At 35.1% G+C, this 13,007-nt stretch overlaps 1 protein-coding gene across 2 annotated transcripts in view; it reads left to right on the plus strand.

Annotated features, from left to right (window-relative positions):
• Positions 1 to 13,007, plus strand: part of LOC129225163 (probable chitinase 10) — a 36,875-nt gene that overhangs the window by 10,659 nt on the left and 13,209 nt on the right. The window contains exons 6-11 of one of the 2 annotated variants that reach the window (XM_054859727.1): positions 821 to 1,003; positions 1,898 to 1,924; positions 4,519 to 4,719; positions 6,694 to 6,855; positions 9,320 to 9,511; positions 11,202 to 11,381. In XM_054859727.1, the coding sequence (XP_054715702.1) occupies positions 821 to 1,003; positions 1,898 to 1,924; positions 4,519 to 4,719; positions 6,694 to 6,855; positions 9,320 to 9,511; positions 11,202 to 11,381 (945 nt within the window). The remainder of the gene's footprint in view (positions 1 to 820; positions 1,004 to 1,897; positions 1,925 to 4,518; positions 4,720 to 6,693; positions 6,856 to 9,319; positions 9,512 to 11,201; positions 11,382 to 13,007) is intronic. The other variant, XM_054859728.1, reaches the window with a different exon arrangement.

Consider the following 13,007-nt stretch of genomic DNA (forward strand, 5'->3'; position numbering starts at 1 on the left):
AGTGTTAATCACCGCTAGGTAGCGTATTCCAACTCTGGAGTTGCGAATTATGAAGAATAAATTACATCATTTTGATGTCTGATAGTACTTGATTTTCAGAATGAATTCGGCGTAAAAAAAAAGGATTTCTAATATCTTTCAGCTGACGAAATAGTAAAATGACTGTTTTTGAGTTTTTTATTGAGTTGAAGCAATGTAGACTCCATTCCGTTCGTCAATTTATCTGAGTTTATTTTGTATAAATTTCATGTCAGGGGACGCTTTGGCTGAAGGACAAGCAAATGTTAAAGCAACACAAAAATCTGCCCTTAACTATCGTTCAATACAAGCACCCATTTAGTGAGGAAACTAAATGTGGCAAACGTTGGTCATCAACACAGGGTTGCCGCCCCCCCCCCTAAATATCACAAAACCCTCCCAAAAGCAAGAGTCACCAAAAAAGTTAAAAATACCCCTTAAAAATACCCTCCCCCCTAAAAATTTCAAAGATCTAAATCTCCTTTGAGGGACCCGACATCGGCTTGACTTACGCCATGACCCCCCTTAACCCCTCACCCCCTAATATGTACACCCCTGTGCAAAAGCAACGTTTTCCGCTGTCGCTTCTAGTGAGTGATAAGTCATATTTTGTCCTGCACCCCATTGTATTTAACTTTTAACTCTCTTTCACCTCGTATTGGGACTCTTTTAAGGAACTCACTATGTATTTGGATATGACCATAACACAGAATCAAATTACGTATTGGTGTATGTTTTCCTGTACATAAAAATGGTACACCTTTTCCAAAAGTTTAATTTATTATTATTTTTTTAATTCAAGGTATTCCTTCTGGATTCAAATGCAGGCGAGATGGCTATTTCAAACACCCCGAGACATGCGAGAAATTCATTCAATGCTCAAACGGTAGACCCTATGAGCAAACCTGCCCAAGCGGTCTTCACTTCAGTCTATCAAGCTTGACTTGCCAAGCTCCCTGCGATGCCTTCTGCGACCCAACTTTAAGTAAGAAAAGTTCCATTCCAATACATTTACTGCAAATTGATTTATTTCAGTGGTTCTTAAGCATTTTTAATGCCTTAAGAATACGAGCCGAGTGTGTTCAAAGCTCTCTTTTAGATAATGAGCTACCGTCCTATAGAGAAACGGCATCAGTAACCAACTTGCTTAAGACATCTTTCTCAGGTTGTCTCAATTTTCTGGGCACTTTAATGTATTTAGACTTTAAAGACTATTTTTCTCTCATGCAACTACATTTTATCTAACGTTTGGCTGCTTCCAGATCCTCTGAATGAGATAATTCTATTTTTATTTGCTCAATTTCGAAAAAAAGTCCGAACTCCAGTAACCGACACCAACAATTCTAATGATACCCAGTAACAAATAGGATGAGAATAGGATGAGTAATGGACAGAATTTCCCTTTTATCTTCAAAATGTGAAAAGTTCTTTATTTTTGGATTTAAAAACCTTAATAAATTCAAATGAACATGAAATACCGGCAGATCTCGTGATAGCTGCTCATAACCTCCCACCACTGCCTTGTAAATATCAACTGGCTCATAAAATTCACTTTGATAACACTAGATGGATGCCCCGTATCCATGGGCGCCGCAACATCAGTTTTACCCGCCTAAATTTTTTATTATTTAAATCCTAACTTACGACTGTGTGTTACTGGACCTTTGTCTGCTACTGGTGCTGTTACCCTACTGCGTTCAAGAAAAATATCTATCAGACGAAAACAAAGAAACACGCCATTTGGCAACGTCAATCATCTATGTGGCTTGACTGAAAAAACTGAAAATATAGACCTGATTTTGTATGAAATTTAAAAATAATATTTCTCTAAACAAATGAATAAAATTGTCTCAAATTAAAACTTTTTTTTTCTTTTTAGGTGACGAATGCGGATGGGATTCTGCTCGTTAGTACCATTTTTATTTTCTAGATAAAATATTGAATACTTTTCCGTGAAAGGTACGTCACTGGTTTGGCGACGAGATTGGAGATGTCTACAAATATACGGCAACACTAGAATTCAGAAATGGAAGTTGTTGAAATGTCACCAACAACGAAATTTTAGTTTGTATTACAGCGAAAAATAAATTTAAAAAGCCAGAAATTAAAAAAAAAATGCCCTAGGTGACGTACCTTTAACGGAAAAGTAGTAAACATTGCAAAATATTCATAAATGTTCCATTTTACATAAATACGTAAATTGCAAAACAAAGTTATAATCGCTCCGTTTTTGCTTTAATTTATTTACAATGTCTTCAATTATTTAAGTAAGGGCTAAAAAATTCTCATTTTTCAGAAATATTATTAGTTTATAAAGATAAAATAAAACACAACTGTATTGTCTGAAACAATTCTTCCGGAATAAATATTTGAACTTTTTTAACAACACTAAATAATATTTCTCCGGTAAAAACCTTTCTTGAACTAAATAATAGATACGAAATCGATTTAGAATGATTCAATTACCCCGATTTTAGTCCTAAATAATTACAGGCTGTCATTGAATTGCATGTAACTGAATCGTCGCTGACATTTAGTGATGGTGTCAGTTTAATGTCATTAGGTTTATTTTCCTTGTGTTTAATGTCGTCCACAATAACTTTACAAACCATGCAATCTTCAATTTTACAATCAAGAAAAAGGGCAGGGAATTGATTTGCCTACACATTGGAGTTGTTTATAGTATTCCAATTTCATGCTCTTAGTCGTCAGATTCCACCTTTTTGAGTTTTTAAAGTGGGGTTTTAATATGAACTAGTGGTACCCGCACGGCTTTGCCCGTAGTAGAAAATTAAAAGGCCATTTGGTTCGCCTGTATATTTACAAATAATGGATGTCGAATTTCTCGCCAATTTGGTATGTTAATTTGCTCACCCTTGTTATGGTAATTTGCTTGTCCACGATATGATAATTTGCTAGGTAAAATGTTCTTAAAGTTGGAATAGAAAAAGAATAAAATCGAATTTTCAAAAATTGTTTCGAGGTGCTCACTCCTATGCTACGAACTAATTTTGTGCCAAATTTCATGAAAATCAGCCGAACGGTCTAGGCGCTATGCGGGTAACAGACATCTAGAGAGACAGAGACACAGACTTTCAGCTTTACTATTAGTAATGATTTCGAACCTGGCTGAGCCACATCCCTGAAGTCTAAACGCGGTGAGTAATGGGATTTGAATCCCCATCTTCAATAGACAGGATAAGCCACTGCACCGGATAAAAGCCGATTAAACTGCCATAATTATCACAAGGAAACTCCCGATTGAAAACGTGTAGCATGATATTAAAAAAAAAGAAAAAAAAATGCTCTTAATATTCATCGAACGATCCTTCGATAGATGAAAATGAAGATTGATTAGCCAGATACTAGCCGCAGATATCAGCAATTAGTTTTTGATATTGCGATGAGATCATATGGTGCAATCAGCTTCTGTTTTGCATTCGTCCCACAGCAGGTGGTCCCTTTGCTTATTTTAAAAAGCTAGATTTGCAGGCAAGAGGTCACCTATAATTAAGTTTAGAAATAGGGAAAAAAGTTAGTTTTGTCTGATTATATAACTATGTAGTAAGTGCAGCTTTTATTGGAGAGGGGCACTTTAGGATGATTTTTAATGTCAGTTATTGAAATACTTGACAAAACATTTCAGGAATTGGGGGTTTGTCGTTTTTTTTTTAATTTTTCAAAAATATTTTTTCTGAAAGAGCATGGTCCACAAAATGGGATGAATTATTTTTTTAACCCATTTTTTTCGGACTTATTTTTTTTTCTTAAAAAATAATCTTAAAAGACGTTCAATCGTCGATTTCATTTTTGTTGCTGACATCACGAGTGAGGAAGTCGCTAGAGTTACCAAAATTAAGTTTCAACACAATGCCAAACTTGGCCAAATAAATATTAAGTTTAACTGACAATGCCTGATCAATCACCAAAAGTTAATATCTTGCCAGAAAAGACAACCAACCACACACTCCCATTCAAGGTGGCTTTCTTCACTTGTGACGTCCCACGATGTTCACAGTCGAGAAAAATAATGGTATCAGATCAAAAATAATTTTTTCACGTTAATTTAAACTGAGCTCGTTGGCAAACGATAAATTTCCCATTTAAAATGGATGTTCAATTAGGCTTAAAAATGCTTATAACTTTTTCCCGGCGATTTTACTGCCTTATTTTTTTTTTTTTTTAATTCGAAGGAAGTGCATCTACTTCAGGGGTATGAGGGGCATTTTTTGCGGACTTTCGAATGAGACCTAAATCAAGAAAATAGGGAAAAAATCGGTAGAAAGACTCATTTAATGCCTTTTTTTCGATCCTAAAATTAAAATTCAAACGGTTCAGTTCTTTTTTGGCGTTCGCCCCCCCCCCCTTCCTCCCTACGATGCCCAAGTACCTTCCTGCCAAATTAGGTTGAGATCCAACTTAAACTGTGGACTTGTATAGGGAACATGCACAAACATATATTATCTGTTTTATTTATATAGATTATTATTATTTGTTCAGCTCATGCCACCAGGGAAATCGATTGCACTGCTTCCCCAGACAAAGGACCATGTGACTCCCTCACGCCAAGGTACTACTATGACAGTGATTCGAGTCGGTGCAGACGATTTTTCTATGGAGGATGCCGAGGAAACACCAACAACTTCAGAACACAGGAGGAATGTGAGGAAACTTGTGGATCTTCTCTAACTAGAAGTGAACGTAAGTTTTCTTTTTTTTCTTTTTTTCGGGAGAGGTACTTTTTCTCCCCTACACCCTGTACTTCAGTTCCACTTTTACCAGGGATCCACACTATTTGAGTAATAATGAAAAGAAGTTAAATAGGAAATGATCGAAAAAGCATAGTGAAAGAATTTTTTTTTGACGCACGAATTATTTGTCTTTTAACGAGATATGAAGTCTTAAATGTTGCCAAAATTTTAAGAAAAGCAGATAAACCTAAAGACTTGGCGAGAGATTGAAGGTACTCAGTGACTTTTCCGTTTCTCTATGACAGGACAACCATTTGCAGAGTGTGTGAAAAGGTGTTTACCATTTCTCACCGAAACTCGCTAAATTTGGCTACTTTTCTCAAAGTTTTGGCGCTTTAAGAACTCATGTTTGGATAACAGGGAGACGAGGGCAAATGATTTTTGCATTTAAAGATGTTTTACTGTGTTCTTTCAACTGTTACTTTTTTTTAAAAAATTTCATCATTACACGATCGTATGCTTTACTGGTTCGGTAGCCAGAACATTAGAATCTGAACATTTTGATTAAAGCAATTCAGATGATTTGTTTGTAATTCAGGGGAAAATATTGAAACAATGGCGCATGCCTCAGTAAACAAGTTTTTTACTTTGACGTCACAGGTATGTCCAGTGGCTTCGCGACTAGTTTACTCTCTACTCTGGTGAAGATAGAAAAGATCGTTTACGTCGTCGCCATTTTTTCTCCTCTTTTTCCTGATTTTACATTTGAATGTTTGTTAATGACTCGCTTCATTTATTCGACGAATTGTTTAACATTTTAATCGAACTATTAATGTTGTTTTATTTAGTTAGTAGTTTATTTTAGCGGAACATTTTGACTCTAAGGTTTTTTTTTTTTTGGCCGAGTACCCTTTTGTCTTGTTTTATAGTTTTTTCGTTCAAAAAGGCTTTAAAGAGAAAATAACGCATGATATCAGCAAACAAGTAGTTTCGATGCGACTTTGACCAAATATTGGGGCCATGAATGAAAACAAAAATAATCACCAAGACTTAAAATGTGCCTAGTGACGTACTTGTAACGAAAAAGTACCATTTGTTTTCTAGGTCAATATGTTTACGAAGTTAGAATTTTGATTCACGTGACTTTGCTTTTCTAAGCAAAGAATGCTTTTCCTACTTCGATATTTCTTTATCGAACTTTGGGTCATATTTGAAAATAACCAACTCGATAAATACTAAGACTCTCTTTGTAAAAAAAAGCGAAAAAATAATATTGAATTAAATGGTTTAAAATTTTTTGCAATTTGTAACTTTGTGTGAAACTAAAATTATTATGCTTTTATTAACTAATTTTATTATGAACTTTAAAAAAAAGTTGTAAATATCTCAAAAAATATTACCTATAAGGTTTTTTCCAAAATTTTTTAAAGCATTTTTTTCTGAAAGAGCTTGTTTAAAAACATAGGATCTAACCATTTTTAAATAATTTGTTTAAGTTTAATATTTTTAAAAAAAAATACTCAAATCGGTGATCTTTCATTGTTTACATTTCTTGCCGATGACATCACAAATAATGAAATGCCATTCTTTGTTGCCATTCACAGAGCAAAATATTTAATTCGCATCTTTGCTCACGTGTACTGGCAACGGTATAGTCGATAGCAAGCGTAGAGCGCAATTTTAATTCGCTTCTTGATTATCATTATGTGGAAACGTGGTAGAAAGATGCGCCAAAAAGCATCATTTGTAACGTCATTAAGACCACGCCTTGTTTAAAAATTGGAAATTTAAAAAAATTAATTAAAAAATAACAGTTGGGAAAATGAAAGAATTTTCTGGGTCCATATTATTATTATTATTTTTTTTTTTTTTTTTTGCTTATTCTATCAATTTCAGTGACAAAAAGTACTACTTTTGACTGAAGGAAACAACCCCATTGTCATTCCGAGTACTGTCTTTCTTTAACAAGGCTTTTTTTCTGCAGCTTTCTACTGCCCCCGTCCAAATGGCCGATTCGCAGACATCTATGACTGCACAACCTACTTCCAATGCCAAGATGGAGAATCCAAAGTGAAAAGATGTCCACGAGGACAGTGGTTTGACTACAGGAGAAGAGCTTGCACTTCTGATGACAGTGCTTCATGCTGTAAGAACCAAATTTTAAATGTTTTCATATTTTGCATAAGGTCATTCAGGAGCATGATCGATTCAAATTTCGAAATCGATGAAGGACTTAATAGGCATTTCCTATTTTAATCATTCATTTTCCCACAAAATATTTTCTCGTACACTATCTATAATATCACACTGTAAAAATATGGCTCAGCCTTATAGCACCACAAATCATATAAGAACTGTAAAAGACATAAGAGTCAAATGTTCACTCCTCCCAGGCCCGTGTCCAGGATTGCATAAAGGGAGGTGTTGAAACTTTTTACCTTTGTAACTTACGTTTTCAAAGAAAAACTAACTACGCGTGTTGAATAGTTCATTTTAGTTCGATAACTAGGCTTTTTTTTTTTTTAAATACGTTTTGTGTGTTTTTTTTTTAAATGAAATCTTATTTGTACAGTTGAACATTTTGTAAAAGCACACATATTTCTTTTGTGCCACCTAATGCTAGTTTCTTTCTTTCTTTTTTTTTTCCTTTTGTTTTTCCATCAAATAACATTTGAACAGGAATTTAATGAAAATAAAATTTTATTTAAAAAAAAATGCTGTTTCGCACAGAAACATTTTTCTAATGTGTGAAACGACTAATTCATCCAACACTAAAGGCGTACCATAAAAAAACCTAACAGTAAGCAAAGTAACCATTTTCCCTGCCCCTAAGTTTTTTTTTTGGGAGGGGGGGGGGCTACGTCATTGTCTAATATTCTTTTAAATAATTTTCCCCTGCATGCTTACAGCATTGCCGGACTCTTCAGCCATTCCTCCGTCGTTAATTTTTTCAAGCACTTAGAAGCGAAGGGGCTTAGGAATCCTACAATCGAAGAAAATACTAATTGTTAAATATGGGGAAATATCAAAGAGGGTGAATACTGTATCAGAGTTTAACTCTAAAATTAATTAAAGCTTAAAAGACGTTTTGGAAAATTGTTTAATGATTCATTGATTTTTTTTCTTTCAATGGTAGGGGTTTAACCCCTAAAACTCTCCCCTTGGACACGGCTCTGACTCCTCCCATCACTGCGGGTGATCTCGAGAGTTATCTACGGGCGGTTAGGGGGCAGGTTTTTAAAATCATGAATTTTGTAAGAAATTTGAATTATGGCAAGAAAAAGAAAAAACACTAACGCACTAAACACATACACACGAATAATGCTATAGCTTGACCACGGAGGGATGTCGGATGAACTGGAAGTGGAAACGAACCAATCCTTTCTGCAATAGGTAGGATCAGTGAGATCGCTGGAGCAGTATAAACTTTACTTCTTGTACGTTCTCGCTGATCGTACCCATTACACAATGAAGAGGTTCGTTTCCGCTTCCAGTTTATCCGCCATCTCTCCGTGGTCAAGCTATTGTCATAGCTGCACTTTTAAGTATCCATTTCTTAGCCATGTACTTCATATCATATTTTTAAAGATGTTTACTAACCAGGTTGGTTTATGCCAAATAATACTTTTATTAATGGTAGCAACAAGACTCACAATGTGAATAAAAGGGAAAACCAACGCTGCGTAAGAAAAATTCAAAGATACAAATCTAATGCTCGCCTGTACAGGAAGTTACTGACAGGGCTGCGCGGAGTCGGAGGAAAACTGATCAGCTCAGACTCCGACAGTACTGGCAAAGTTGCGGGCTTTGAGGTAAAATGACCGACTTTAACTCTTGATATTTTGAAACTTTCGACTCCCAAGTATTATCCAGATTTCTTTACACAAAAACCAGTCCAATTTTGACTCTTTGACTTCGACTCCGAAATGAACTACGTGATCACTACGTGAGATCGTAAATTTGCGTGTCCCGTCCATTAAGTATAAAGATTAGTGAACAAACGTAGAAAATGAGGTGTGGAATGGGGTCGTTTCCAAAATTTTAAAAGTATATTTTTCTGAAAGAGCATGTTTAAAAACATAAGATCTGACCATTTTTCAAATTATTTGTTTGAGTTAAATATTTTTAAAACAATACTTAAATCGGAGCGCTTTCATTGTTCACGGCTTCTGCTGATGACATCACAAATGATGAAATGCCATTCAGTGTTGCCATTCACAGTGCAAAATATTTCATTCGCATCTTTAGTCACGTGTATTGGCAACGATAGGGTTGATAGCAATCGTTTTGCGCAATTTTAATTCGCTGCTTGATTATCATAACGTGGAAACGTGGTAGAAAGATGCGGCAAAGTGCATCATTTGTGACATCATCAAGATCACGCCTTGTTTGAAAAATCGGACATTTAAACAAAATTTAATTTAAAAAAAACTGTTGGGAAAATGAAAGTATTTTCTGGGTCCACGTTATTTTTTTTTGCTCATTCTATCCATTTTAATGACTAAAAGTAGTACTTTTGACTAAAGGAAACAACCCCATTGTAGTTTCTGTTTATTCCACTCTGAAGAATCCAACTGCACTGATTAATAAATACACGATTTTAATTTTAGTCTACAAATGTCGTCAACCTGAGGGTATGTACAGCTACTTGCCAGATTGCCAGAAATACGTCAAGTGCTCCCAAGGAAAACCAACCGTGGTCAGATGTCCAAGTGGTCAAGCCTTCCACAAATTAGAGGGACGCTGCGTACCACAGTCAGAAGTCAACTGCGGAGTAGTTCCGGATCAAACGAGTGTTAAGGGTGAGCACACATATAATTTTAAAATGCTCCTCTCTCCCATAAATTAAAAAAAAAAGGTCACTGTGGAATAGTTCCGGAACACACACGTGATAAGAGTGAATATGTATACAGTAGAAATCCAACTATCCGAAGCAATTGGAACCAGACCTCAATCGAAAAATCAAAATTTCGGAGAGTCGAATTTTTCTGAAAAAGGATTCTATTTTAATCTACTAATGTATGCATGGTGGAAATGAGAGAAAAAAAAGCTATTTTTAAAGAAAAAGACATCAAGCAATAAAAGGGTTAATTAACAAAGGGTTAAACTATAAAAGGGTTAATATAAAGGTAACCTAAAAGGTTACCTTTACATTAAAGGCAAGACCTATATTAAAAGGTGACTTCTTTTATGCTAAGCGCACTTACCAGGGCTGAACATTAGAACAGTATGTTAAATGAACGTCATTGCTCGCTGAACATCCCGGTAAGTTCGCTGTTTGACTAGCTTCGCGGAGAGAAGCATATTCCACACGTGGAAATAATCAATATTTTGCGAATTTCGGCATTCTTTCTCTTTATTTATTTATTTTATTTTTTTTTGAAATTCTGAAAACGATTTAGACTACAAGTATTAGCGATTCGGATAGTTGGAGATCGGATAGTTGGAGTTCTACTGTAATTTTAAAATGGTCAAAAAAAAGTAAGGGCAGTCATTCCTTCTTCTCAGCATCTTGATAAAGGAATTTTTCCAAGGAGGAATAATTAAAGCCGAAAGTCAATAAATTTTTATGAATCAGAAAAATATTGCTAGCTTTTAGCCTTTTTTGCTCGTTTTAAGCAAGTGATTCTCCTACAGATGTAAGATTGTACAAACCAAATCTTTCTGATTTCCTTGCTAAATCCGAGTTCTCATTAAACCTGAAGTCGTAGTAAGCGAGTTTGACTCTACATATTTGTATATCAAAAGTTTAATATTCAAACAAATCTCTTACAAGTGACAAAGGTTTACATGAATCCAGAGGCGTGCACAGGGGGGAGGGAGAGAGAAGGGACAGCTGTTGGCCCGGCTTAAGCCTGAAAGGGGTCCAATAATTTTAAAACTAGGGTGAAATTTAGGGTGCAAACAATATGGACGGAGGGGGGCAGAAAAGTCATTTGTGATGGGCCCCAAAATTTCTGTGCACATCTCTGAATGGATACATTCTTTGCCTAAAAGTGTGAGTATCGGGTTTTAAGTAATCCGATTGAAGCTAAAAAGTTTAGACACAAGAATTAGGGCTTTTCTTTGCTCAAGGTTAGTTTACTGTGTTTGTTGTAACTTCCGTCATAGGCAATCTTTCTAACCTTTTCCAGTTGTAGGAAAAAGCTTTGTTTTCCATCTTTTCGGTCTCCATCGGGGCTAAAAGCAGGGTGACAAAATGACCAATTTTGGGAATTTTACTGCCTTTGATTCTGATTGGCGATCGCAACTAAATGATCGCAACTAAAAAATAAGTTAATTATACAAAAAAGAAAATCCTCCAAACTCTAAAGAAAGCAAACTAAAGACAGTTAAAAATTTATTGATGGAATTCCTCGCGTAAAAGTCGAAAAGCTGCCAATTGAGGCATGCATCCTTCAGTAGAAAACACTGCCCTAAAAGCTAGAAGCTCTAGCATTTACTTAGTTAGGCTTGAGAGTTATTCCATAATTTGATGTGTTATCCTTTCAGTTGAACTGACAGATAGCAAGGATTACAGATGTCCAACTCCAAGCGGAAACTACCCAAAAGTTGATGACTGCGCCAAATACTGGAGCTGTGCACACGGTATCGCCAATGAACAAGATTGTGAAGACAAATTCTTCAACCCTGAGACCTTGGAGTGTGACGAACAGGGAAACGTCTCTTGTCGTAAGTTGCTTTTTAAAACCGTGATCAAAAACAAATCAACTTATTGATCATTATAAAATTTCACAAAATCTATGACATTATTATTTTGTGACTTAAATTTGGGCTCATAAATATTTTATTTAATTATGGCTCATACTTATCTTTTCGGCACTAATTGATTCTCTACCGATATTGCCATTTTCTAAAAACTACATATAGAACGTCGATAGCATCTGCAAATATTCTTTATCGACCTATGATGTTTAAATCAGAATGTCAACCATCATATACAGAGTGACACAAAAATACGAGAATTTTTTAAAAATCCAGCAAAACCAAAATAAACATTTTATTCATACTACAGTAGAAACTCGATAATCCGAGATAATTGGGACCGTTAGTGCCTCGGAATTTAGATATCTCGGTTAATATAAACTTTGTACAAAAACTAGTCAAGTTCTAAAATTTTTAAAATGTATTAATTAAAAATATATCAGAATATTTTTAAAAAATGAAAAATAGCATATAAGAAGTACTGTTTTGGAGTTAAAAATTAAAGTAGGAAAATAATTTGTATAAGTTTTAAAAAGTCTATTGAATTTTCTAGCAATGCCTAGTTAAATATTGAAACATGCATTTTAAAAAACACAGATTTCCAGCAAATGTTTTCATTTTCAAATTGGAAATGTATCCTTTTATTTAATTTACATTGTTTTTTAAAAACGTCTGTTACCTTTCTTTGAAAAATTATCGACTCGGTTAACAGAAACTTCGGTTTATCGGGGTTCTACTGTAATTGAAACCTTAAAACTTGCCATTTAAGCAACATTGATGAAAATATCACTTTTCAAAAATTACGTCCTTTAGTTGGCGTTCTCCTGTACTTTTGTAAAATCTGTACAGGAAGACGCTATCTAAAGGATGTAATTTTACGTAGCACTAAAGGTTCGATTTATTTTTGTGGCGTTGTGCCTTTTCCTCCCAGATAAGAACGCACGCGTACACACGCTCAAATTTGTCGTCAATCGTGTTACATTTTTGCTGTGATAATTTTCTTAGTTTTCAGTTTATCTCTTCACTTAGCTAAATGATCTCTCTGGAACTCCTGAACATTACATATTCAACTGTCCTCTAACCAGCTCCTTCCATTGCACTTACAATTCCAACTTTTCCTTTTCCAAAATTATTACACATACTCTATCTCTCATCCAGTTACACGCAAGAATATCCATAAAATAATGTCACTATCTCAAGCAGATGACTTCAAATATCCAGCCTAAAAACTTTCAAAATTGCAGTTTACATTGTATTTACCAGCCATCCCGGTCTTATTTAGCTTCTTTACTTGTATACTTTGTTCATTTTATTGTTTATGATTTTATATTGGTTTCTGTATGTATCAAAACTGTTCTAGCGAGTGTCGCTAGTGAACTGTTCTGTTCACCACATCCGGTTAAACCCTCACCAGGGTTGATACGGTGGTGATTGGAGGGGTTTAAATAAATATTTACTAATAATAAAGCTGAACGTCTCTCTGTCTGTCTGGATCTCTGTGACGCGCATTGCGCCTAGACCGTTCGGCCGATTTTCATGAAATTTGGCACAAAGTTAGTTTGTAGCATGGGGGTGCGCACCTTGAAGCGATTT

This window comes from Uloborus diversus, chromosome 6, assembly GCF_026930045.1.
Source record: "Uloborus diversus isolate 005 chromosome 6, Udiv.v.3.1, whole genome shotgun sequence".
In the NCBI taxonomy this organism is placed as follows: domain Eukaryota; kingdom Metazoa; phylum Arthropoda; class Arachnida; order Araneae; family Uloboridae; genus Uloborus; species Uloborus diversus.